General features: G+C 41.7%; 1 protein-coding gene across 4 annotated transcripts in view; it reads right to left on the reverse strand.

Moving 5' to 3' along the window:
* The window catches only part of klf7b (Kruppel-like factor 7b), a 181,485-nt gene that overhangs the window by 95,561 nt on the left and 58,042 nt on the right, over positions 1-27,882 (reverse strand). For 2 of the 4 annotated variants that reach the window (XM_034694503.1, XM_034694502.1), the window contains one exon: positions 10,567-10,672. The exons of 1 other annotated variant lie outside the window; for it this stretch is intronic. In XM_034694503.1, the coding sequence (XP_034550394.1) occupies positions 10,567-10,584 (18 nt within the window). In that variant the 5' untranslated portion in view covers positions 10,585-10,672. Of the gene's footprint in view, positions 1-1,869; positions 2,344-10,566; positions 10,673-27,882 lie in introns of those variants that run through there. One more of the 4 variants, XM_034694500.1, reaches the window with a different exon arrangement.

The raw sequence follows: 27,882 nt of genomic DNA on the forward strand, positions 1-27,882 counted from the left end.
CGAAACAGCACGTGAGCAGAATATCACCCATGCAGGGACGACTAGGGATACTTTGGTTAACTCAAAATCAAATAGTGAATAAATTAGCCACCACACACACACACACACACACACACACACACACACACACACACACACACACACACACACACACACACACACACACACACACACACACACACACACACACACACACACACACACACACACAGGCAAGGCTGAAGGTGGCTCCAATTAGCAGCTTCCATTTCTCGAGTTCAAGTGGGGGAACTTGAGGGAAAATATTTGTATCACCTCTGTTATTGAAATTTTCTGCTCCCAACAGTCAAATAGGTGTTGTGTAGAAGGTTTTTAAGTCCAGAGCTGTTTAAAAGACTCATTCTGAATCCTAAAAACTGAACATTTCTGTGATTTTTCTTCCCAAAGACGACTCAAATGATAACATGGTTGCATGTGGGAAGCAGGTGGTGATCATAGCTTTCCCTTTTTTTCTATTTTGCAGTGACACAGACAGGCTTTTATATCCCAGAGAAATGTAATAACCCTCATGCAGAGTCTGGTAAATATTCTATAGTAGGTGATAATGTATTATTCAGCAGGATTATCTGCAAACAAACAGTGGCAGATGCGGATATATTATTTAAGCACGAGTCACTAGCTGTTAGGCATGTGTCCATCTTCTGTGGCATCTGTGTGTGTGTGTGTGTGTGTGTGTGTGTGTGTGTGTGTGTGTGTGTGTGATAATCCAAACATATCAGGCTGACAGACTGGTCTATCGATCAGATCTGTCACTCTAAAAACAGCCCTCTCCTCCAGCATCAGCCCAGACTGCATAACAAAATCACTCCATGTTCACCTTCAGTCTGCTCTCACTCACTGTATGATCCATCAGTTAAATACAGAGACAGCAATCAATCCACTTCATGCAAATATAACTCGACTAAAAACCTCCAAATCGAAGAAAATGTGTATTTTTTTAAACCTTAGACCTCCTTTAACTTTTTATTTTCACATGAAGGTAAAATATGCATCACATTGTGATTGGCAGGAACAGGAACAGCTCATTTTGGTCCTCATAGAGCCCTATAATCTCACTCTTATCTCCGAAATGTCAACTTTTAAGAAATTCAACATAAAAAAACAGCATTCACATCCCTAATATCAGCAGAGTATGGTTTGTACAACATTACCTACAATTATAAGAAGACTGCATGAGTTAAGTTTATGGCAAAAAGCTGGATTTTATCTCTAAGAGACCAAAATGAGGAAATAGACGACAAATTTGAAGAAAAATCAACATTTTGATTTTGATTCCTTCGTTTAAGGCTGTTTTTCAGCGCCACGTGAAGTCTGTTCAGATTTGAGTTTCATCTGAACATGACCATGATTTCACGAGACAACGTGCTCCTGCTGCAACGTGAATGGTTAAGCGGGGTTTAATTGACCCTCATGTATGTTCAAGGTAAGAGACCATGCGTGTGCAGTAAAAGGGAAAACGTGCGTAAGTGTATAGAATGTTTTTACGCTTTTAAAAACGCATCTGGTCCATTAGTGCCATCAGTGCGTAAAGCTCTGTCTGTATCCTCTCTCCCTCTCTCCCCCCTTCTCACCCACTCCCCCTCTATACGTGTGTATGTGTGTGTTTTCTCCTGTCAGCGGACCTCGCCGTGCTCCATGTGAGCGAGGAAGGAAAAAAAAAAAAGACGCAACTACACGGGGCTGCTGCTGCTGCCGCTCAGGAGCGCTCTGCTGATGCAAAACAGTAAAAAACACACTCAGAAAACACCAAACTGCGCCCATGTGACATTTCATCCCAGTTTCTAACCCCCTTTCAATTCCCGGAAAAGATGATAAAAACGCATCTCTGACCTGCTGCCAGTTCTCCTCCAGGGAAGGCATCGCAGAGAAATAACCAGTGTCATGAACGAGTTGGAGTTCCTGGAAAATACTGTAATTCGCCAACACATCCATGCTTGATGCAAAAAAGGAAAAGTCAGTAAAGAAGTCCGGATTCCGAGCGATAAAAACGCACTTCTTCTTCAGTGCTCCTCTCAGACTTGTCAAATTAAAAGAAACAAATGCTGGAAGATCCCAGCCGGTGCAGGAGGAGCGCACCTGAGCACTTTAATTAAAAAAGGAAAAACAGGAAAGAAAGAGTTGATTATTTTATCTTTGTCAACGCTATCCCCTCTTCTCTCTGCTTGCTCTGTCACGCCTCTCTCCTCAGTCCGGGATCGGGGGTGCCAGATCTATTTCCGCATTGCCAGATTGCCAATCGGTCTCCCGTAAAAGCTGCCAGGTTGCCAGGTTTGCTCCGCTTGCAGCAGCAGACTGGACCCCGCTGCAATCCAGGCGACCGGCGCGCGATGGGAGGGAGCGAGGGGAGGAGCCACCTGTCAGTCACTTTCATGCGTGACCTAATAAGGTAAATGGGGTTGATGATGTCACTAGCGTCCAATTAAGGAGGCGCTGAGACTGAGGGAGAGGGTGGAGCTTTCGGGGATGCAGGGACGCTATTGGCTGCAGAGGGCTGTCAGTCTGTCTGTAGATGGCAGTGAGGGGTGAGTTATTTTTAGAGGCCTATATAAAAGCAGCAGCATTCCTCTCTCAGTCATTACAAGCTGCGCAGGCAGAGAGGAGAGAAACCACGAGCGCTTTTTCTCCATGCAGCCGAGGAAACAGCAACAAAACAATGAAAATATCGAATAGTGAATGTTCAGAAAGCATTAGCTGAGTGTCTGAAACAGCAGCAGAGATGTTGGAGGAAAGATGCTGTGTTTTCCTGTTGTTTTTTTTGTGAGGTTTTACAGCTTCACCGCAGAGACTCCTCCATGTGGTTTCCATGTGGTGAAGTCTGCGGAGAGCAGGGAGGCAGAGGAGGGGAGAGCTCAACACGATCCTCCCACCTGTTCACGAGAACAAGAATCTAACCCCCGGTTTTCTTTTCTGGAGTAAATCCAAGTTGATTTGCATTTTTTTGTTGCTTCCACTAAAAATGAAAACACTCCAGACATGCTCTCCAGACAGTTGCCAAATGTCACTGTATATTCTAACAGAGTATAAACTGTATGTGCACATAATCAGTGAGAAAAGTTTGTTTTGAAAAGGTAGCCCCCAAAAAACACAAGATGTGGGACTGTAAGTGAAGGCTGAAAATACTGCCAGTTCAAAATTTTGAAATCAGAAATCCCCCTCTGGAAAAAAAAAAAGAAAAGAAAGAAAATCGCTTAATTTATTCACATTCTCATGAGCTGCAACGTTTGCAAATGTACTGCAAACTCAGGTCAGGATGTTTGGTGTATGGTGGGTTTGATAACAGAACATTAAGTCCACATTTGATGTGTTTTAAGAAAAGCAGATGCTCTTTCATTGCAAACAAAGTTAGATGGAAGGTAATTTTCCATAAATCATACTATAAAAAGAGAAACACCAAATGTGTTAACGTGGCTGATGAGGACAAAAGCTGACAGCATTTCAGTAATCTTCCATCATTATTATAAAACACCTCTGCCTCACACTTTATATGTTCGCACACACCTTCTAAACTGGCTTAATATTACAGTTTAGTATCTCTGTAACCCTGGAGCTTCATCCATCAGTGTACAGAGTGACTGCAGCTCGTGTTGAAACAGGACAGGTACAACAGTCTGACTTCTGTTTGCTGCCAGCTCTCTAACAGACACATGTAGGTGATGCTGTTCCAAATGTTTGACTCTTTCTCAGATGTGTGTGAGCACATAAATATCTGCACACAGCATTTTGTGATCCTCCACCACTGTTGTAGCCGATTCACCAAACCTCAAGTCTGAATGAGTTTTGAGTCCCAAGTGATCAGGTCTGAGTCTGAATCACAAAAAGTCAAGTCTCAGTCTAAGTTATTCACTGGATGAACCCCCCGCTGACTGTGCAGGACCTCTGGGATGTGTAGAAAACACATTTCATTTATAACATCAGGATTCTGACTGATCCTGCAGACGTGTCTGGAGATTTAGATTATCAATAAGTTACAGCGCTGTGCGTCTCGCATAAATAAGCTGCACCTCTCTTGATGGGGAGTCAGGCTCATTGATTCTGCTGTAGTGAGGTCTCTGCAGGTGTCTAACAAACTCAGAAAATACCTGCAGTCCACTGCTATTCATCAGAAGCTTAACCACCCAAACACGTAGGACCCAATGATCGAGTCTTTCAGAGGCTTACATTACAGCAGGCTGCTAGCTTATGGTAACATTATTAACACTCTGAATCACTTTAACACCTCACTTACTTTTCTGTCTGTTAAAGTTTAAGGTTGTTCTGTCTTTTCTGTGATGAGTCTTTACATTTCTGCTTTTCTTGCACTTGATGTAAAATCTTTGAAAGTATAACTCATGATTTGTGGCACATCTTTAAGCATCATGTTGGTAACTGTTGATGAGCAAGCAGCTCATGAACTGACATGCAGGTGATGAGCCTTAGCTTGAAGCTGTTTACATTATTAGGGCTTTAGACAAAGATAGAAAAATCAAATGCAAATAAAAAAGTTTTTACTGGGATGCTAGTTGGCCTAGTGGTTTAATCAAAGCCACAGAGTCCATAGTCATCGTTCAATGGTTCGATGGACAGACATGACTGTCTCTCTATACGGGTTGTAATGGAGTTAAAGGACAAGATATAGATATCATTTTTAACAGGCTCTGAAAAGTTTTTGTGAGCTAATAAACCAGTGATGGTAGATTCTAACAAGATGACCAAGTCTGGAACAACAACCGCATTGGGTTCTGATGGAAAGACTGAGATTACACATACGAGCAGCCGAAATGAGTTTCCTCTGAAGGGTTGCTCAGCCTTTGACAGCCAACAGAGTCAGGAGCTTGGACAACCAGAGGGAGCTTGGAGTAGAGCTGTTAATCCTTCGCATTGAAAGGTGAAGGTGGTTTGGGATGCCTCCTGGACGCCGCCCTTCAGAGATGTTCCGGGCACGTCCAACTGGGGGGAGGCCTCGGGGTAGACCCAGAGCTCGCTTGAGGGATTATATATCCCACCTGGTGTGGGAACGCCTCAGGATTCCCCAGAAGGAGCTGGACAGCGTTGTTGGGGAGAGGGATGTCTAAGTCGATTTGTGGGACTACAGCCTCCACGACTTGACCCCGGATAAGGGGTAGGAAATGGATGGATGGATGGATGGATGGATGGATGGATGGATGGATGGATGGATGAATCAATGAAGAAGACCAAGTCTGCAGCCTCTCTGTCAGATACACCTTCACCATCTTGCTTTCTTTACTTCCCTTTATAGATCACAAAAAATGTTCTTTCCTCTGGGTTTATTACCAAGGTTTGGCAAAGTAAATATGCAAAGTTTAGTTTGCCTTCTTGGCCCACAGACTTTTCATGGTGTGATGGCACAGATTTCCCAGACATTTTCTGTTCTAATAAAGTTTCACAACCATTAAATCTCATTTAAAAAAAAGAAAGAAAGAAGTGTCATTGTTGAATTTGTTTTCAGTTTGGGGTTCCCTGATTTCAGTTCCCTGTCAAAACTGTTAAAAATACCCTTTACTTACTGTGGTCTGTGGGGGAAATACTTTTGGATCTACATGGATTCCACTAAGTGTCCACCTGGCAAAACTGAAAGCAATGCTACAGCATGTACCTGTTTTCATGTTTTGGTAATACATCCAGGTCGTAATCACACCTCTTTCCCTTAAACCTACCTCGACCTCTGACACCATTAGCGTGACTGACACAAACCCCATCACACATCCGACTCCTCTGTATGAATTACATTAATTGGATTAATGAGGATGCAACGATTAAAGGTCAAAATTTTAAACTCAAATGCAACGTCGCAGACAACACTGGTGTAATTTTGACTAAAAACCTGGAGGCTGCTGCACTCTGGCACTTTGAGCATTGAACAAAGAGCTTGGCTACTGCTGGAGGTGTTTTTTTAAAGGTCAAAACTTAATCTGAGACACGTTTTAAGTGTTTCACTCGAGTTTAGGTTACAGAAAAGTTGAGGTAAGGACACATTAACTCATTTACCATGTTTATACACTATTTATACTACAGTCAAAGTTAATACTGATTCTGATTGGCTGCAGGGTGTCCAACTCTACAAGCATTGGAAAGTCATTCCTGTTAAAATGTCTGTTCACTTGCCTGTCACTCAACTTAGTAGCCAATATAGAAGCAGTCAAAGCCTCCATTTATTTAAGTTAGATTTTTGGGATATATTTTTTGCTAGTCATTTCTTTTAGTATATTTAGATTTCTTTGTATATGTAGTATTTCTTTTGTTAGTTTTTGTTTGTTTGGTAATTAGGAACTGTGGGCACCTGAGGTTATTTAGGTAGGTGGGTGGCAGAAGGCCAGCATGCACCTGGGTGGACCTATGGTTTTTTACCAGCGCAAGAGAGGCAGCAGGAGCCATGATTTTCTTTGTTCCTTTTGTTTGCTCTCTTGCTGTCAAAAATAAACCATTGGAAACCGCTAAACCTTTGCATTGACATTGGACTTCTTTTGCCTGCATACAATACTTCCCCACTGTGCATCAGTGACCCTTTGGTTATGTTTAGTTAGAGTTTGAGTTTGACACTTTAATTATTCTTTGAGTTTTTTATGACAAATGGCCACAACAGCACTGTTACTGAATTTGAATCCTTCTAGTACATTCTTAGCTTTGTGGCTAATACATAACTGAAGCACCAATTAGCTGTTTCCAATTCAGGGGACAGGCTATGAAAGACGCATCCTTTGAAGGGCACAGACTTTGAAGATGTGTCTTTCGTGGCATGTGTATATGGCTAAAATCAAATTAAAATGAGAAAGTATGATCTATAGAGGATTTAATTTTGCATCACCAGTTGTCTCCGCTCCCAAAGAGACGCTCCTGTCGCCAAGCAAGAGCTAGCTAGCTGGTTAACTAGCTAATATAACAAACACCTCATAACTTAACCAATCATTTTACAGACATTTTAAAGTTTCAAGGCCTTTTTCTCTTTTACGTTTGTATTGCTAGCTATTTGATTGAGTTGAAACAATCACTTGGATTTGAAGTAGAGATAGACCGATATGGTTTTTTCAGGGCCGATACCGATTATTAGTAGTCAAGGCGGATAACCGATATTCGGAGCCAATATTCATTTGCAGTAAAAGGGGAAAATATTGCCGTCAAAATTTTGAATAATACAAAATCCAATACTTAACTTTGTTTAATGCCTTTAAGCATATGTTTATTAAACAGCTTTTCAGATTTGTAGCATGTTAAAGGTTTTTTTTCTATCTTAGACAATAGACATCTTTGTTTTAAAATTCTAACACAAAGTGCAGGGAGCTCCCAGGCTCAGCAGCATGACTTATAAATTTCAATTAAAACTTAAAGAAATAATGATTTAATTAATTTCGAGCCAAAATAACCCAGTTTTAATTTGATCTCTTATCTGCCATCGGATTTTTGAAAAAAGGCCGTTGCCGACACGCGTCAAAATGCCGAATATCGGTGGCGATAATCAGCCCGGCCGATAATCGTTCTATCCCTAATTTGAAGTGTGTTCTGCAGCCACATGAGAGTCCACCATTGAGTTTGAATTGGCAAGCAAGAATCTCAGAATTGGTCGGGTCGCAAATGATTAGGGCTGTCAACGAATATTCTAAATTCGAATATATATTTGAATATTAAAAAAAAACGGAGATTCGATTGTGAAAATTAATATTCGACTGTGGAAAAAAAACACATCAGCGGCTGCTTTGCGAGTGGGCGCACTGCATGACGGGTCAGGGACAGGTCACAGGAGTCACACATGCACAGCGTGAAGCAGACGGCAGAGAGAAATCTTTCCGTCCCCGGATCCTCAGTGCACTCTGAACGCGTCTTTTTCTCCGCTGGGAATATAGTGAATAAATAGAGATCGGGCCTCTTCACATGTGAACTGTCTTCTTCACATGTGTACTGTCTTGTGTTTTTGGCAAATAACCTGTCCGGCCTAAGACCCTGCATTGACAGTTGACTAAAAGAGCCCGACAATCAGTGACACTGGGATAGATTGCAGTTTTTCCTCTCTTTTTTTATACAAGCGCCAAGAATGTAAGTGGACTACTTTTTCGTTTTTAACTTTAACTTCAGTTAATGTTAATATTTGCTTGAATCACTGAATGAAGCCTGCCTATATTAGGGACAAGAGTCGGGACCTTTAATTGCTCGCACAAGTCTTGTTCAGCACTCACTCACAGAGTGCGCATTACGCACAGAGAGGGGAGGGGGGCTACCGAGCGAGCGAGATGTCTACGGTCTTAAAAGTGTAACGGTATAGACCATTAGCTCATTTACTTGTTTTGTAATGTGTAGGTTTGTTTTAGCCATGTTGAATCTGAAATCTCCTTGTATTAGTTTGTCCACCTGTTATTGACATAATGCGCAAATATAGATATTCGAATGGTTCGAACCTATGGGTTTTTTTTTGGGCGAATATTCGATTGTCATTTTGGAACAATTTTGACAGCCCTACAAATGATGCACCCAATATACAGTATGTATCCTTTGTGGGCTGCTTAAAGATGGAAACATTTGTTGGCCACATATGAAGGAGCCTTCGAAATGGGACAGCCTTGTTGAGTTGTTGTAAAGCAAAACATCTTAAAATTAGTTTTTTTAAGGACACAACCCTTTACATTAGGACTAAGCCTTACGCTGAACTTACTACAAATATCCCCTGTTTCCAAGCTTAGACAAGCTCAGTTGTAGCTACTTGGGTTGTGAACATTTCCATAGCATTGAAACCTTTTGGATTGATACACTTACAAACATTAAGAAGCAACCATAGCTACAGCTTGTTTAAAATGTTATATATTTATTAAAAAAAAAACTCTATAGTGGTCCTACTTTTATCCAAAACGTTCCTTTTTACAGGCAGAAACACCGAACAGGACCAGACTTTCTGGTACACTGCCACCTGCCTCCAATCAATACTATTAGGGATTTATGGACAACATGGAGTCCACAAATCACAGATACTGGACACCTCATCGGCCATTATCCCTTACTTAGAAGAGTTGGAAATATTTTGAGTAAGGATGTGAAACTTCTCTGGTCCTCCAGCATACTTTTCTCTTTCTGTCTCTTATGTAACAGCAACATGATATGTAGCGCGCACTGTGAATTAATGCGATACTGAGTTAACACTTTCTTTGTGTTGTGTGCCTGGACCTCTTCTCTCTCTCCCTCTCTCAGCTTTTCCTCAGTGTCTCTCGTCCCCCTGGGACACACGCTGCAGGTCTCTGAGGACGAGCCGGGCCAGATGGCTTCTAGATCGCCTGTTTCAGGACATTTTCCACATTGATTTTTACAGCTCAGTCTGCCACTCGAGGATCAGAGGAAGGAAGAGAGGAAGGAGGGGGGAGGCAGGAAGGAGATGCAGCAAGTCTGAATGTGTGTGTGTGTGTGCATGTGTTGTGGGGGTGGGGTTGAAGAAAAATAGATCAATATTACTACTGACTGCCTTTAAGAGGCCCTTATCAGATCCTCATGCTGCATCTCGGTGAGATTCAATCTTTAGCGAGCATATAAAAGTAATCATTCCAGTCTTTTATTAATACAAAGTGCAGGCGTGTACCTGTTCAACTTTCACTACCATCTCACCTGGCTCATATAACTACCACAACTCTGCTACAACTATTATTACAACCACAACTATTCCTCTGCCTCTTACATCTCCTTAACTCCTCCTTCATCTCTGAATACTTCAACTAAGCTTACTCCTTCTCCTCCTCTCACCAAAATTCTTCAACAACTCCCCCTACTCCTCTTCCTGAAACAACTAAAACCCCTCCTTTGACTTCTACTCCCCCTACAGCTTTCCCTCCTTCTCCTTTGGCTGCTAACACACTGACGACTGCACTTCCAACCACCTCACCGTGAAGTTGATTCAATTTGCAGATGATACGACCTTGGTGGGCCTCATCAAGAACAATGACAGGTCTGCCTACAGACTGGGAGAGTCTGCCCTGGCTGCTTGGAGCACTGAGAACAACATGGAGCTTCACCCGCATGCAAAGCAGAGTGGAGATGGACACTTCTCCTCCACTACCACCTCTGGTGATCAACAAAACTGGAAATTTCGCAATGTATTTCACGGTCAAATGTGACCTAAGAGTGAACAAACATAGTGGATGACGGGATTGTGGTCAAGCTAAATATCGCTTACTATGGTTTCAGTTTCTATTCAACTCCTCCCCTTGTCAGTTTGATTGTGGTGTTTTGACTGAATAAGGAAGCACAACAAACACAGCCATGGTAACATTAGTAAATTCAAAGCATAAACTTAGATTGGCTGTCAGAAAGGAAGGACCAACCAGCTGATTTGTGGCAACATCACAAGTGTTTACACAGCGAGTCCCATAAAACATGCCACACCCAAGGACCTTCCAAGGCTGTATGTGGTCAATGCTCAAGTTGGAGTTCAAGTCTGGGTTGTAGAGATGAATCCCAAATCAAGTCATGAGTCCTCAGAATCAGAGCTTACGTCAGACTCAAGTACTACAACACTATCTGGAACTATAACTTGAGATATACATGCTGTTAACTACTCACATGATGGCTGCCATGCATCCCCAGTGATGGTTTGGTGCGTCAGCTGTGCACATCCTCAAAAATGAAGTTAATAGGAGATGCAGTATCCACATGAACAGCAGAGGTACTGGGGAGGGAAAGAGATTTTGACAGTCAACACAGCAGCAGGGACAATAATGGCAGAAAGGTTTTTTCAAAGTTACATTTTTTGGGGTATTTTTGCCTTTATTGGATAGGAAAGCTGGAGATAGAGAGGAGATGTAGGGGAAGACATGCAGCAAATGATAGACGCCGGGAGTTGAGCCTGCGACTGCTGTGACGAGGACTATAGGTTCTATATATTGGGCGCGCTTAGACCACTCTGCTAACAGCGCCCCATGGCAGAAAGTTTAAGGTCTGCATTTGTCCACATCTGTACAATGTGTCTTTGCAACTGCCTGTAACAAACATGCTAGTCAAAAGAACTAGTGACAGTTAAGTTCAATTTTATTAGTTGATGTTGAAACCTACAGAACTAAATGGAAACAGGTGCAGGACTGTAAAGTTCGAGCATGGAGGAAAACGCTGGAAAAACTGAGCAGAGGCGTTGCCAATGGTGAGCTCCATCCACTGGTCATCAGTCGCCTGAGCTGGATCACTCACCAGGCCACTGAGATCAAGAGTTAACATCACAGTAACCTCTGTGACTTCTGCTTTGTCATTTTTTGTAGCTGCACACCGCCTGAGCTCTCTAATGTGCCCTCTAGAGGTATCCTCAGGTAAGACGTGTGGTGCATAGTCAAGTATATTTTCCACTGCACTCATGGACGCCTACACGAACACAAGGTATAGATTCGGCCTCATACTCCTGTGCTTTCTACTGCTCTCATTAGCCTTCTGCTCCTCCTGCTATTTCTCTTCCTTCCTCTACTTTCTGCTCAGGCTCCTCCTGGTCTTCCTCCTCTTTCTGCTCCTGCTATTATTCCTCTACCTTCACTTCCTCCTTCTCCCACTCCTTCTCGTACTCCTACTACACGTCCTTCGTCTCATTTACTTCTACTGCTCCTTGTCCTCTTCTTCCTCCTCCCTTTACTCTCCAATTCACATTTCCCTCTTTGTCTCCTCTGTTGTTGAAAATGATTTTCAGAGAGAGAGAAAATGAGAGAAATGATTAAAAAGACACAAAGAGGATTAACAGAAAAAAAGAAACGGAGAGCAAGGAGTGAAGAAGAAAAGAGAATTTCACAGTAAAATGGATCATCACTGTAATTCCATGTTTTCACTTTCTGGCTAAAACCACAGAACACCACGAGAGGAGAAATATAAAAGCTCTGTGTGTGTGCAAATGCATGTGTGTGGGCGTATGTGTGTATTTACTGCTACACAACCTTTTAAGTGTGGGCATCTCTGCCCGGCTCCACACACACACTTGTGTTGTAATCTTATTATTGTGTTGTGTTGTTCTGGCACTGAGAAGAATTGGATGGAGAGGAGGAAAGTAGGAGGAGGGCGGAGGAGAGGAAAAAAGGATTTTATCCATCATCTAATCAGGACTGAAACTGAAAGCTTCAGGAAATTTGACTGAAAGTAGAAATAATGTATGAGATGGAAGTTTAGAGTCTCACTAAGCATCCCAAAAAGTATATGTGATAATAAACATCCATAAGAAGAACTAAACCTTAATCAAAGTACAGATAATGATGCTGTCTTCTGATTTCTGATTTCTACCAAGTTTTGATTGACACTTCTCTGGCTCCACCCACCACATGTGGGTAGCGCCATTGTGTGTCCCCAAACTGCATATTTTAGTCTTCATAGGACAGATGGAGACAAAAGAGAAATGTGTGCAGAGAGAGTGGGGGATGACAGGCATGGCCATAAGGACCGGGTCTCAAACCTGAGACCATTGGTACCGAAACTGTAGTCTCTGTACAGGGGGCGCCTGTACCAACTGAGCTAAACCAGCACCCCATGTTTGAGTATTCTTACATCAGACCTCCACCAGATCTGTGTCCAGTTTGTCTCTGACCCGCAGCACAGAGCAGGACCGCCAGACAGCTGGAGTCATGTGACCCAGGTTTTTCCACTGTAATTATTGAGTTACGGTTATCCAACTACTCTTCTCATCCATGTTGTCTTTCTGGTCCTCTGAAAACCTCTGACCTGTTGACTCCAGGCCTGACTCCGCTCATCATGACGGTTTGTTGTTGTAGTTAAGTGAAATACGATCTGGTGATAACACAGAGTGTTTTATTCTGAAAATTAACCGGATGTTTTCATTTTGTTTGGGTGCCTGACTTCCTGTCCCTCTCCATCTGCTCTGTTGAGATTAATGCGTCGTGCTCCTGCATGAGGCCAGTGGCGGCGCCAGGGGGTGGCCAGGGGTGGCCATGGCCACTTCTGAAAACTGATTGGCCACCCTGAAATTCTTAAACATGATTGGCTATTTGCCATGTCAGAGTCATTACTTATATTCAGGTCAGCTACTGTGTTTCAGCAAGCTGCAGAGACAGTAGTTTTGTGGATTTGAATATTGTTTTTGTTGATGCTTTGACTTTGGACAATCATCTTCATTTTGAGTCCTTAAAGAGTTCAGTTCAGCAGATTTAAATGTTGACACTCTGTCGAGTTACATTTTTAATGTTAACATTAGAAATCTACAAAAATGTAACATTTGTTAAATTATTTTATGAAAATAAGTTAAAGTAGATGTGATTATTGGAGGTAACCCTCCTAGGTTTGGGGTAAGCCCCTAATGTTTTCCACGTCTGGCCAACCCTTCAACAGTCAGTGCCCCAGTTTGGCCACCCAAGTCAAAACTGTGTGACTCTGCCACTGCATGAGGCAAAAATAGAAGTCTTGCATATCTGATCCGGAGGGCTCTGGCGTTCCAGATCACAGACAGAGCTAGAGCAGATCCAGTGGAAGTTAAACATTGACTAGAATAGAAACCTATCAACTCTGGTGCCGTGATGGATCGCAGACAGACAGAGGACACAGATGTGGTGGAAGTCGATGTTAGTCAGCGAATCATTCTTACGTTGGTACGACAAGGAGCTGTTGTAGGATTTTTCCAACAGTTCAGAATTAATTTTGTTTTAACTGATCTTAACCCAATATCAGTAATAGGGATGCACCAATCCGATCCTGGTATCGGATATGTGCTAGATCAGACTCAAAAAGCTAGATCGGATATCGGTGACAAAGAGCCGATATATAGTGCCGATCCATATGGCAGATCTATTCATCTCAGTTCTATGCTTTTCTGTGTTTACAATATCTATTGGTTATGAAGATTAACTCACCAGACTGCTGGTACACATTCATAATCTCTTGAATAATGATACTGTCAGTTTAAACATGTTTACTTTATTTTGGTTTACAAAGTCAGAAAAGCCTGAAGTTGCCAAAACAGTATGGCTAGTGTGCCGGCTAGTATCGGTATCGGCAGATACCAAAGCCCAGGTATCGATATCGGTATCGGGACCTAAAAAGTAGGAGCGGTGCATCCCTAATCTGTAAAACTTACAAGAAACTAAAATGACTATTTTAAATATAGATTTAAATTAATGACTAACTCTTTTAGGCACTTACAACAACAAATATAAAACCCTTTGTTTGGAGGGGTTTTGTGGATTGGAGTTTCCTGTGGTTTTTGGAATAGTTTGATCAAAACTAAACTAAATTTAATGCATACAAACAAACAAACAAAATCCTCTGTTATCTAGTTTTTGTATGTTATATGAAACAACACAAACAGCCAGTGAGCAATATCTAACCTTCTTTGTGGCACTGAAGTAAAAGTATTAAAAGACAAAAAATCAGCAGAGAGAATCTGCTGCTTGTCACAGAAACTCGCAAACTGTCCTGATTTCCAACAAAGATTTAAGAGAACACTCATCATGTTTACTAATGGGATTTTTATCTTCCTGCTTTGGGATGAAAAATATCCTCTTCTTGATTTTTTTTTTTTTATGACTACTTCAGCTCAGTGACTCAGAAACAAACAGGGATGCTGTATGCACATTAACATCTTATCCTTGTACCCATCACCGCATCATCTGTGCAGGTGAAACTACAATCCGTTTTATAAATCTCAAAGATGCATCGCTCCACATCCACAGAGCATTCCTCAGTTGCGCTGGCTCCTGCAGAGCCTCGGGCAGAGTGAATTTTTCATTCTCACTCTTTTCTAATTATTTCTATCTCTAGAAATCCAACAGTTGGAAAGAGAGAGTAAGTTCTGACATAATACGTGAGACTCAGCCTGAAGAGATCTGAGGTAGAGAGAGTGTTTTATAGTCAGGGTGTGGTGTAAGGAAACTAAGAGCTGTGAGTAGACCTGGATATCATTTAAACTTGGATATATCACAAATCAACACAAGGTCTCTTAAGTCATGGCGGTTATAAAGTGGTGACTGACTGGATGATGATGCAGAGTGAAAACAGACGAGGAAATAATTAGTTTACGTACTGAGGATGTAACAGAGAACATTTACCAAGAGGAGAAATGAGGTACATCTACTGCACTTAATCATATTAAAGATACTTTTGTACATGGTATTTTAATTTAGCAGCTTTATATATCTATTGCACTAAATAACAGAAGCATATACTGTATATATAATGGACAGCAAAGCTCCTACAGAGTTTCTCTCTACAGCAGCTGTCGGGATGTAAAACCCATTTTTTTAACCTCTAATAACTAACGAAAAAGAAACTTTTCAGAAAACAGTCAAATGATCACTACATATCACCACAGCATACCGATGTGAGAAACATTCGTACAACGTGTATTTATTTTTTAAAGTTTGACTGCAACCCCATTCAAATGAATGGGGTAGACAGAGTTTTTGACCTATACTGCAGCCAGCCACTAGGGGGAGCAGTTTTTGTGGTGGCCTCACTTTGAGCCGGGCAAAATTACTTCCATTTTATATACGGTCTATGAACTGAAGCAAAAACTGCACTTTTTATACCACTTTATTTGTCTTTTAAAGGTGACATATCACGCTTTTTTCATCAATATATATTGGTATAAGAGGTCCCCAAAACATGTATTTAAAGTTTATGCTCAAAAAAACACTTTGAGATCAGATTTTGGCATGCCTGAAAAGCCCTCTTCTTCAGTCCTCAGAAAACTCTGTTTTCCCTCTGACCACGCCCCCTCAGGAAGTGGATGTGCGTCGGCTCTCCAGCACGTTGATCTAATGTTTACATGTTGGCTGAATATACACGGCTGCTCAGAGATCATGTTACTTCAACCCTCTGAATCTGATCCAGAATCTGATCCTGACGGAGAGGCGCCTGTAGCAGGACCTTTTCTGAACGATTGGTCACAGATTTAGTGTTTCTTGTTGTTTTATTTGTCAGTATGTCGACGTGCGTCTTGGTACACAGCTACAGCTACAGCTATGAACATGTAGCTATGTGGCTATGCTAACTAGCGCTAGCACTTATCCATGATAAATAAAAATCATCCACTAGATCTTCAAATCTGCAGACGTGGGAAGTAAAACCGATCTTTGTGTTTATTAAGACAGCCTACAACTAGCATGCCTTCCTCCTAAGCTCCTTGTTACCACACATTTGTGTAGGAATGAAAAACGGAGGAGGGGATTCAGTATTATTTTATACAGTCTATGGGCTGAACAAGCTCCGAGCTCTGACTCCGTGACAGACCGGATATTGTTGTTACGTAACAAAAACACGGAAGTCTGAAACGGCTCGTTTCACACACATTTACAGAAAGGTGGAGAAATCAGAACAGGGGCAGAATGGATTTTTTTCATTCTCGGGGGGGTTTGTAGACATGCCAGGGACACATATTTCAGGTAGAGAACCATTAAAAAGTCCATTTTGCATGATATGTCACCTTTAACATGAGTTACCTGATAAATAAAAACACAGCCGCTCTGCTTATTAACAAACATAGAAAGGCAAAACTGATGATTCTAGTCAGGTGCTCTGTTTTCAATAATTCTTAATATTACTTTGTCTCCTATTTTGTGGAGTTGATTATCCAATCCTTAACATGAACCCTGACATTTTTAACATAATCCCAACTCCAAAAACAGCAGCTGGATTAGAAAGCTTTCAATCTGAATCCTTCAACAAAGCTCAGTGTGTGATTTTATCTTTAAACTTTCAGCACCAGGAACAAGCTAAGGAGCTCAAACTGTGTTCACAATCTAACTTAATATAATTACACGTTTCCTCCCATAAATGTTACAGCTTTTGAACTTTAAATGATTGAAAACAAATGTTTACAGCGGGAAATATCCAAGTTTGTTGCAGCAAAAAAAATGTAGCCAACATGGAAGTGCTGAGAAACCTGCAGTTCCTTGAGTGTCCACCGGGGGCAGGCTCCAAAAGCCAAAGAATGCCCATTAAGCTCCATGTTTACAGCAGAAATAACTTGTTCTCAGTCTGGCACAAAAAAAACTTTTTGGTCTCCACACCTCATGTCTGTATTCAAGAGTTTGAACTTTTCTACAATGCCTCTGTTCTGATGATAATAAGGCAAAGAGTGAGGCATACATTTGCATCATTAGGGGTGAGTGAGCTGAATGAGAGATGTGTGCAATGTAGCTGTGTGCGAGGAGGTTTAAAGCCTGTCTCAGCCTCATTTCTGTAAAGTATTTCTAGACTCATCAAAATTTAGGAGGAGATTACATTCCAATAGGACGTCCAGTATTGTTTCAACTTCAACAATGCCTCATAAAAATGGGGAACATCACTCAAGCCACGTCCAGGATTTATACAGTCTATGGTGTTGGACCTTTGCTATATGAGATAGATGTAGGATGAATGAGAAATTAAAACCAGTAATGGTAAAATGCAGATTATAGTTTAAGTCAAAGCAAGCAAAAAAATTAAGATACTGATTTTGAGCACTGGACCCTGAAGCAAGCAGGAAGCCTGAACTTTCATGCTTCTTCTGAAAACTAAATGTCACAGAAGTGTAGTTTCTTAACACGACTGACTCAAAGTGGACAACACACCAAACACGATCCACAAACCCTCTGTGTCCCTGACAGAAGGAGGCGACACTGACACCATGTTCTGCTGTGAGGGTCACAGCTGGATCAGTGAACTGGACACGAGCAGAAACTTTGTGTCATCCTGAGAGCTCCAGAGGTGAAACCAGAAGCTGTGAACCATCAGACACATGCTGGATTAAAGACCTCAGACTGACACAAGAGCAGCTTAGCCTACAACTCTGTAACAGTGGTGGAAAAACTGGGGAAATAAAGTGTGCTGTAACTGTATCTTTATCCAGGAAACACTGTGTGTGATCATTATCCAGGCAATAATCATGACACCGCCTCGGTTTAATTAGAAAACTGGTCGGTGAGTGAGTCAGTCGGTTGATGAGGAAGAGATGCTGTCACAGTTCATAAATCTTCACAACACTGAGGACATCCCGGAGACGCACACACCTGCCTTCCTACCGCTAAACGGAACACATCGCTCACCTCGGCTCTCCAAACATGTAGCTGTGATATTTGCTGTCTGCTCCTCCTCCTCTCATGTCTGTGATATTTTTAATAATGGAGAGGAAGAAGCAATATATCCTCGAGCTGAGGGAGCCATACGGGGTTAAGCATATTCTGCAGCTAATTGCGCTTTCTGGTTTTTAATAAAGAAAAACCACACGCCTGCAGGCCTGTGTGTGTGCATGTGTGTGTATGTGTGTGTGTTTTCAAACCAGCACTAAGCGTGAGTAAATAGTTAAAAAGTGAAATACCTTTTGGCTTTGTGTGTGTGAGTGTGTGTGTGTGTGTAATGTGTGTGTGTTTCATCAGTTCTTGTCATTTAAGTGTGAGTTATGTTCCCAGCAGGTTTTATTTGCGGTGCACAGGTTACTCATTAAGTCTTTAAAACGCAAAATTAAAAACCAAATAAGTGAGGAAAATTTGGGAAAATGTTCCAACATCTTCAGCTCTCTTTTTGTTTTAACCAACGCTCCCAAAGAAAGTGAAGAGGCTTACAAATGAGATCAAAACAGAGTAGGTTAAATGATCGAATAGGAGACCCTGAATCTTTTACTTCTCAGTGAACTGACTAAATGTTTCAGCACCATGAAGAACTGCTTCCAATATTCAATTCAATGCAGATCACGTTTCCTTCTTTTTGCAGTATAAATGGGAACATGGCTTGTTGGCTTAAGGCTGGTTTATACTTCTGCCTTGACCCTAACGCAGCCGAGGTCGATGTAGACATCAGCACTACATACTTGTGCTTCGATGTGTCCATCTCGCGCAGCAATACTCCATTGAAACGCTTGAGGGCAATCTGCTCGCCTGTTCCCGGCCCAGCTAGGTTTTCTGCTTGCTTTTTCACAGTGATTCCGAACATAGTGTTAATTTACAGCTGATACATGCTGCTGGTGGTGCAGTGGGTGGCGCTGTTGCCTTACAGCAAGAAGGTTCCTGGTTCGAATCCCCAGTCGGGCAGGTACCTTTCTGTGTGGAGTTTGCATGTTCTCCCCATGCATGCGTGGGTTCTCTCCGGGTACTCTGGCTTCCTCCTACAGTCCAAAAACATGCTCACCAGGTTCATTAGTCACTCTAAATTTTCAGTAGATGTGAGTGTGTGCGTGAATGATTGTCTGTCTTTCAATGTTGCCCTGTCATAGGTTGGCGACCTGTCCAGGGTGTACCCTGCCTTCCACCCAAAGTCAGCTGGGGCTCCAGCCCCCCGTGATCCCAAACGGGATAAGCGGTCAAGATAATGGATGGTTGGATGGATGGATGGATGGATGGATGGATGGATGGATGGATGGATGGATGGATGGATGGATGGATGGATGGATGGATGGATGGATGGACATGTTGCTGGTTATCATACAGCAGTGATTACAGGGAAGAATAGAGAGGAGACATTGGAGGAGACTGAATGCACTGCCGATGGATGGCGTTTCCAGAAGTGCTGCTAATGCAGGAAATGCAATGCGGTTGAGCGGACCAATCACAGGGCTTGCAGTCCATGTCCATTTGATGGGTAGTTACATTTTGGAGGAGGTTTGCCTCAACAATGTGCGTGCGCAGACCTATGGCATAGGCTTCAACGTCAATCCTATGCAGAAGTATAAACCAGGCTTTAATTGTGGCTCGTTAAACAACACTCAGCTGATGGATGATTGTCTTGGCTTATTTCACTCCATTCTCATGAACACAGCAGCAGGATTAAACTATGCACTGTTGCTGATGTGAGATAAGGAAAGAGGAAGAAGAAAAAGCAAACCGTCTAAACTTTCAGCTTTCAATTGGACTTAAGCTTTCAAATCACAAAGGACTGGGCTCAAGGTAATCTCAAACCCTGCAGATACTGGCACTGTGGGCTCTAAACTTTTAGCCTGCGAAGACACTATTTCTGTCATCAAAGGTCAAGAGCTTTATCATCCAGAGGGGCGACTTGTTTTACAGCCAGCCAAGGAATTAATACAAAAAGTACATGGGATGTTAGAGGACACACTGAACTGATCACAAGAGTAACGGCAATCACCCGTCTACTGATCCTTTCTCATCACTTGATCTTGCAAACCATTAACCCAACCTGCAGACAAGGAACAGCTGTTTACAGAGGGATACATTCCCACTTTTATTCAAAGCAACATCATGCAACTATTTTATCTAATACAATCTTGGGAACACTGCGAACAACTGCTTTTCACTGCACCTGTTAAGGTTGAGGTTGAAGTTGAGAATCTACGATCTCCTGGAAGAAGCACAGTTTGGCTTTTGGGCAGAAAGACCTGAAGGCAATCTTCTCCAGTTACACCACAGCAGAGGAAAGGAGGACAATGGCAGAGGTAACAAGAAAAAGAAAAGGCAGGAACAAGAGTAAATCTACAACTGGCATTTGCACCCTAGTGAGAGTGTGAAGGGCACCCTGACTATAAAGGAGTGCTAAATCCAACAATCCCAATTCTTGCCTTTATCTTGGTAGAGTCTCTTTCTTCAAGGCCCTGCCTCCTGTAGTCTGCTGGTTTACTGCTTTGTAGCTGATATACCTAAATCTGTGAACCCATTAAGATTGGCTGAGACTGTCGTTGTACAATGAGCATTGTACCTTGTGGATAATTGGTATCATTCAATCAATGAGTAAGCAGGATGTAGGAAACAATGTGGAAAGAAAGAAACATGAAGAGAAAGATGGAAAATAAAGAACCAAGTTATTAATAATTGTAGTTTGGGAAATTTGCATCTAAAATATATTCAAGAACAGCTCATCTCAGGGTTTGTAAGCTACACAAATCCCACAGTTTCAGCGCTGGATGAGTAAGCTCCATTCAGCCCCATTATTCACAAATTTACACTTCCTGCTGCTGCAGGGTGCAAGTCATTTAAGACTTCAATTGCAGGAATAAAAAACTGTGAGTCTTCAGGCGAGTCTCCGTGTGGATTGCAGAAATGTAGCTGCAGTTTCACTAGAAGGGAATCCTGGGAAACAATAAGGCAGCGAGGCAGTTGTGGGAAAGGAAAAGCCATGAAAATGAATGCTGGGTGGATGTTGAGCGGTTGAGGAGCCCGTGGAGACGCTATGTTCTTTATGAAGCCGTAAAACAAAAGGCTGCTGTGTTTCCCTCCATCACGCTGACCTTCGTTTGATGACCGGCCCTCGTCATTGGCTCTTTAAAGGCCTGGGTAATGGATGTTTATACATGGAAGACATAAACCACCACACATAACCACACCATCATCCTCATGCTGGGCAATAATCCGCCTCAGGCTCCGGGGTTTTATGATTGACAGAAGTGAATAAATCTGCTCATTTGGATATGCTGTGACAGGAATTAATTACCAGGCAATTGTGTCTAACATATTAATTTAGAGGAGATTATACAATGCATTAGCCCGACACTTATTAAGCATGGTTATGTACGCCTGCGTTTGTGTATTGAAATCGCACAGGCGGAAAATTCAGTCCAATTTGCCATGCTTGGCTCCCGTTAACACACTGCTGTGTCTCTGAAACGCTCCCCGCTTCCTCTCATCCTGCTCTCCTCTCCCTCCACTCTGCTCTCTGTTCTCTGTCTCTATCACCAAGCTCGGCTTCGAAATCTGAGTGGTATAAGTTTGGTGTTACCCTCGGGTCTAAACTACAGTTATATGCAGATTTTAAAGTTTGGCAAGGCTCGGGAAAAGTGGAGAGAAATGCTTTTGTCATTCCCCCCCCCCCCCCCCTTTACACCAGCGATGAATTCCTCCATGGAGCTGTGTGAATATTCCTCTCAGAAGGAAGACCTCATCTGAACTATCCCGCTCTATATCATCAAGGCTGTATTAATTATAGTATGTAGATTATCATCTATGTTAAATATGAGCTCTAATATTCCACAAAATCCCTTTAGACTGCGACCTAAAGCTGGCAGCTCTGTTTGTGATCATGATGAGACCTTTACTCACAAAAATACAGTTTTACTATAGGAAACATGATTAAAAATGTCTGATTTGGTTTTTAATTGTGCAAAAAATACATAAATAAAATAAAAGTTTGATTATGATTTCTATTGTATGTCATTAAAGAGACACAAGGAGCGCCTTCCATAATGTAGAAAAATGAAAGCTCCTCTAAGGAGTTTTTAACTGGTTATGGAATACATTGAAATCAATAGTAATACCTCATTATGACCGACAAAGGCAAACGAGACTGTCAGCAGCAGGAGTGAAAATGCTTACAGTGTAATTCTTAATGCTTGTTATGGCTGTGAGGGGGTAGGTGTTGGACCAGACGACTGATGAAACTCTTTTCTTTACATTTTCTAAAGCAATATTCACAGTGAGACACATTTGACCATTAGAAGAAATCAGTATGAGACAGACTCATCAGAAAATACCATACATACATTTTCCCAAAAATCCATTTTGGCATCAGTTTCTAAAGCTCGTCCCTTTTCCATTCTGGTTCTTCCAGCTCCACCCAATGGCGTAGAATTGTATATGGACCGTATGGACGTGTCCCTACCAATCTCAAACGATGGCTGAAATGTCCCCACCAATATTAGGGTTGAAGGGGGAAAAAAAATTGCTTCATGCGCCACACAAAGGGTTAAATCCTTTCCCACTTCGGCACCGCCTCCCAAATATGTCTTTGAGACCGGTCTGTTTTTTGATTGGCTTAGCTCCCTGTAGGCTGTTTCGTTTGCAGGCTTTCGCCAGTGTTGACGGTGCACTCATGTCTGAGGATGTCGGCAGGCCAGAAAAGATAGATGGACATTAGAAGCTATTTCAACAAACAGGGTGCAAGTCAGAGGAAAATAGTTCTCCCTCATAGGCAACCACCATTGGTCCCCACCAATGTCAAAATCAAACCTTCACCCTTGCCTGCGCCCATCTATCAGGCCTTTCCATCACATTGCTTCTTGACTTTCTCTGGGAGGAGGGATCAATCGATGTCAAGGAACAAATGTAATGAGGGAACCAATGATTACCTTGCATTTCCAGTTGGACTTCCCTACCAAGCCAGTTTGGATATCAAAGAACATTACTTTCTATCGTGAATCATCACTTGAATAAAGGGTAACCTACTGGTACCCATCTGGTATGATCTATCTACCATCACAGACCAACCCACTGGGAGTTTTCCTGGTTCTCCCGAGTAGTCACTCCAGGCCATAGACTGTATAAAATATGGACGTAGGATCCATGACGTCACCCATCTGTTTCTGAAGAGCTGTTTTGAGGCCAATCTTCGGCGGCAGCCATATTGCTGCTGTTGAGCCAGTTTGAGCCTCCTAGCCAACAGCTACAGTGTTCCCGCAGTCAGCTGTGCCTCTCATTGGAAGACTCGAAATCTCAATATCTTCGAAATTGCCTCGTTAGAAAAAAATTCCCCCCCCATACAGTGTGAGCCAATCGGGAATGAGTTATCCAGACTACACTCGTCTTTTGTACCAGGCTTCTTGACTTTCTGTGGGAGGAGGGATCAATTGATGTCAAGGAACAAATGTAATGAGGGAACCAATGATTACCTTGCATTTCTAGTTGGACTTCCCTACCAAGCCAGTTTGGATATCAAAGAACATTACTTTCTAATGTGAACGTGAATCATCACTCCAATAATGGGTAGCCTACTGGTACCCATCTGGTATGATCTATCTACCATCACAGACCAACCCACTGGGGGTTTACCTGGTTCTCCTGAGTAGCCACTCCAGGCCTGACATCTTGTAACAATCAGAACAATTGTCCTTTGTTTCAATCAAAAGTGTCAGTTGTTACTTTTTTGACTTAGTTTCAGCAAGACAAAAATGATCTCTGCATAGATGAAGTTTTTTAAGTCATTTATTTTGGTTGTGAAAAAAAAAACTACTCCAACAATATTGATAAAAACTTCACCACATTATATATAAGTAAGAGTCTGACAGCGATGGGATCATTAAGTTGCTCTAACTATAAAAGTTAGTTTTATGAAACCTCCGCTCAGCAGTCAGATTGTTGGTCATCTTGACAGCTGGTCAGGGGCGAGCACCTCAGGGTTCATACCAAATTTAATCTGTGCAGTTCCTGCCAAACCAAACACGTTCCAATCTTTAAAAAGACTCAAATAAATGGTTTCAAGTTTGGAAAGAGTTACACTACCATTTTAGACTTTTCCAGTAAAGTTACAGAGACAGGTGGTGAAATTTGGTGAACAACCCAAAAACAGTGGTCTCTGATTGCACAGTGAGACAAGTTCACAGATGGCCGGTTTGGAAATTTGGCTTAATTGGCAGAAATTTTGGACTAAACTCTCACAGTGTGACTGCCACTGTGACCCATGTCTACAAAATGAACCAACTAGATTATGACAGGAAAAAAAGAGATCCACTAATGGATGGGACTTTGCAGACTTCATTTTTGGAATGAGAATTAAACTGTGCCAGAGCTTTTGCCAAAGCTTGTTCTGTTCTGTTCTGTTGCATTAGGAGAACATGAGGCTAATGCATAAGGATGATAAACTGGTGGGTTTACTTATATTACATTTCCACTTTAGCTCCACATTGGACACTCAATGTTACACTTCACTATGATTATATCTTATATAAGTCAATATATCAGTCTTGTGAGATAATTCACCATAAAAGGGAGTCCATTATGTTGGGAATTAAAAACAAAAAACAACAAAGATTCAGGAAACAGAGCAGGTAATACCAGAGAGGGAATAAAAGGCTGTTCAGATTTCATGAAAAGGGAAGATGTGTTCAAACTCAGTTCTCTAGGGTTTTCATTTCACAAATAGCGCTGACTTCATCAAGTGATTTTTGAGTCTTAACACATATATATAATATTTATACACTGTATTAATAATGGATCAAGCCACTGTGATGTCATCCATTGGTTTCTGGACTGCTTAAATGAAGCCATTTGGCTGCCATGATGTGTTTTAGGAGGGAAAACTGGAAAGGAGTGAGGGATTGGTAAACGCTTATCAAAGTTAATCCAAATCAATTCAATTCAATTCAAAGAAATGTATCAGTAAGTAACTTAATGTGTGTAAAACATCAGCGCAAAAAAACCAAACAGCTTGACCGATTAAAAAACAGACCAAAGCTAAGGTGTCCACACGTCCCACTTTGACCTGGACCGTCCTGTTTTCAATCACCATGCCCCGAGTCCCAACACCTATTTATAAAGATCTTAAATGCACAGGTTTTAAAAAATCCCTGCTCTGGTATAAACCAGTTGAAATACCAAAACGCTGCATCATGATTCCATTGCGGATTTAGCTGTATATTTGTCAATCCATGTCCCTGCCCAGGCTGTAGCTGTTTTAACCAAGCGTGCCGGATACGGCCCTGGTGGTGAGGCTTTCAGCAGTGTGACTGCCCCCTGGTGGCTGGCTGCAGTATAGGTCAAAAAATCCGTCTCCCCCATTCAAACTTTAAAAAATAAATACACATCGTACGAATGTTTCTCACATCCGTATGCTGTGGTGATATGTAGTTAGTATTTGACTGTTTTGTGTTCAAGGCCTCTTTTTTCTGAAAAGTTTCTTTTTCTTTAGTTATTAGAGTTTAAAAACAGGGTTTTACTTCCTGGTTTCCTTTGATTCACAGCCGCCGTAGAACGAAACTTCAAAGGACACACAGCGTCTTGTGACGTCACGCTGTAGGGCGGAGCTTATTACAGTGGCTTCACAGGCTCTGGCTGCACAATGGCTGTGCCCAGGAGAGGGATTTTTTGGCTTCAGAACTGTACAACGGGAAGAGGCGGAGCAACGCTGTCCATTTTTATTTACAGTCTATGGTTTTAACCAAGCGGCAAACTCCGGTCTCAAACGATGAAGCCAATGCGGAAGTGCTATAAACTGCAGTACATCGAGAATCCGCTTGAGGCTGGCTGCAGAAACACCGGAAACCACATAGATGTGAATGGGAAAAAGACGATCTTTGCAGCATTAATAAACATGTTTACAGCCTGGTTCAAAAAACGGCTTGGCCCTATGAAGCTAATCTCTCTAATGGCACACACTGTACGGGGAGTGAATTTTTTTCTAACGTGACGGTTCAGAAGATATTAGGATTACGAGTTTTGCCCAAATAAGGACATGACTGACGTGACTCCCGGTCGGGAACACACAGCCATTGGCTAAGAGACTCACACTACGTCACACTCTGCCTGGTTGAGTTCCGCATTACCAATATGGCTGCTGCCGTCGATTTGCTTCAAAACAGCTCTCAGGAACAGATGGGTGTCGTCACGGATACTACGTCCATATTTTATACAGTCTATGGTTTTAACCAACAAACATCCATAATGCACCACGACATAAAGGTTAATACTGATTTGTCTTTGCATGTGTCAGTCAATTGTAGTGTGCAGTAGCATCAACAAACACTATATCTTCACAGGGAAGTTGAAGCACAGTGTAGCGGTCTGCTGAAATCAAACCTCCTTGGATCAGTATATCAAGCTTTATCTATATAGCACCTTTCATACAAATCAAATGCAACACAAAGTGCTTTACAGAGATTAAAAACAAGAAAGAAGCAGAAATAAAATAACAAAACTGGATTTTAAAATAGAGACTAATGCACACCAACAACAATAAAATATTTGTAATTAAAATAAGTTAAAGCGTCAAATTAATATTAAGAATATAAATAGTTGAAATAAATACATTTAAACAGGGTAAGGATAAGAGTTGAAAAAAAAAATGAATGCTAAAAATATCAATAAAACTGAGTAGACAAATTAAAATAAATAAATGAATGAACAAATCAATAAAAATAAGATAAACAGTTTATATTAATTAGATAATAAAGCAACATTTATATCAATATAATATGTGTAGTATAGTATATGTTGCAGCCAATACATGGATATCTTTAGTAGACTTTCTACTTCCATTTGATGGTAACAACACAATCTAATCCTCAACACTTTCATGTCTCTGCAGACAGGTGAGCACTAGTTCACCAAACAGGAAGCTACACATGCAGGTGACTTCCAAAACAGCAAAAATAACCAACCCCTATTAAGTATCGTCTGTGCAGCCTGCTAACACCAACTACCAACCTGTCAATGACTTAGCTTAGCTTACTACATTTCTCTGGGGGGTGAAGCTTCATTTAATGCATAGGTGGCATAACCCACTACATTTTACTAGTAGCTTTCCCAACACTGAATAAATATGAACTAACACTAAATGAGGTATCAAGCCAGGTACAGATAACACAGTACACCAGATACTAAGGGCAAAGATATCAATATAATAATACTGAAATCTCACTCCCCAAAAAAACCTTCAGCATAAACTTCCTTGGCAGTCTTGGTTATTTGTACCAGACTGTAAACATGTTCATTTCTGCTGTAACTTTAATATTGAGCTTAATGGTACATTTTAGGTTTTTAGAGCCAGCCCCAAGTGGACACTTGAGGGACTGCCGTTTCTAGCACCTCTCACCCATCTTTTTTCAACCCTGGAAGCAGTTTCTCGACTAGATCCTGACTCCAGCTGTGACCTGTATTTATACTTCCCCTCTGGCCTGAAGCGGTGAGCTCCAAGAAATAAAACCACGCTGTGTGTGCCTGAGAGATCTTTGTGCGGTGTGAAGCTGTTTCTAAACTTAAAACTGAAGCTCTGCCTTTCTGCTGGTTTTCATGTTGACTTCAAAAACAAACTGACAAACAAATGAAGGTATAATTGGAGGCTGTGTTCCCGCTGAGAGACGACTGCTGCATCACTGAATAGATTAGCTGTTTGCAGGCTGTTGCTATGGCGTTGTACTCCACTGGGATGTGTGTGTTAGGGTGTGTTTAGTGTTTGCGAGTCTCCTATTATGGAACTGAATGCTTGTTGTTACCCCGAGTGTTCCTCTGTATGTGTGTGTGTGTGTGTTCCCATTTTTGGAGAATTTCGTGTTAT

Source organism: Notolabrus celidotus, chromosome 10 (genome assembly GCF_009762535.1).
Source record: "Notolabrus celidotus isolate fNotCel1 chromosome 10, fNotCel1.pri, whole genome shotgun sequence".
In the NCBI taxonomy this organism is placed as follows: Eukaryota; Metazoa; Chordata; class Actinopteri; order Labriformes; family Labridae; genus Notolabrus; species Notolabrus celidotus.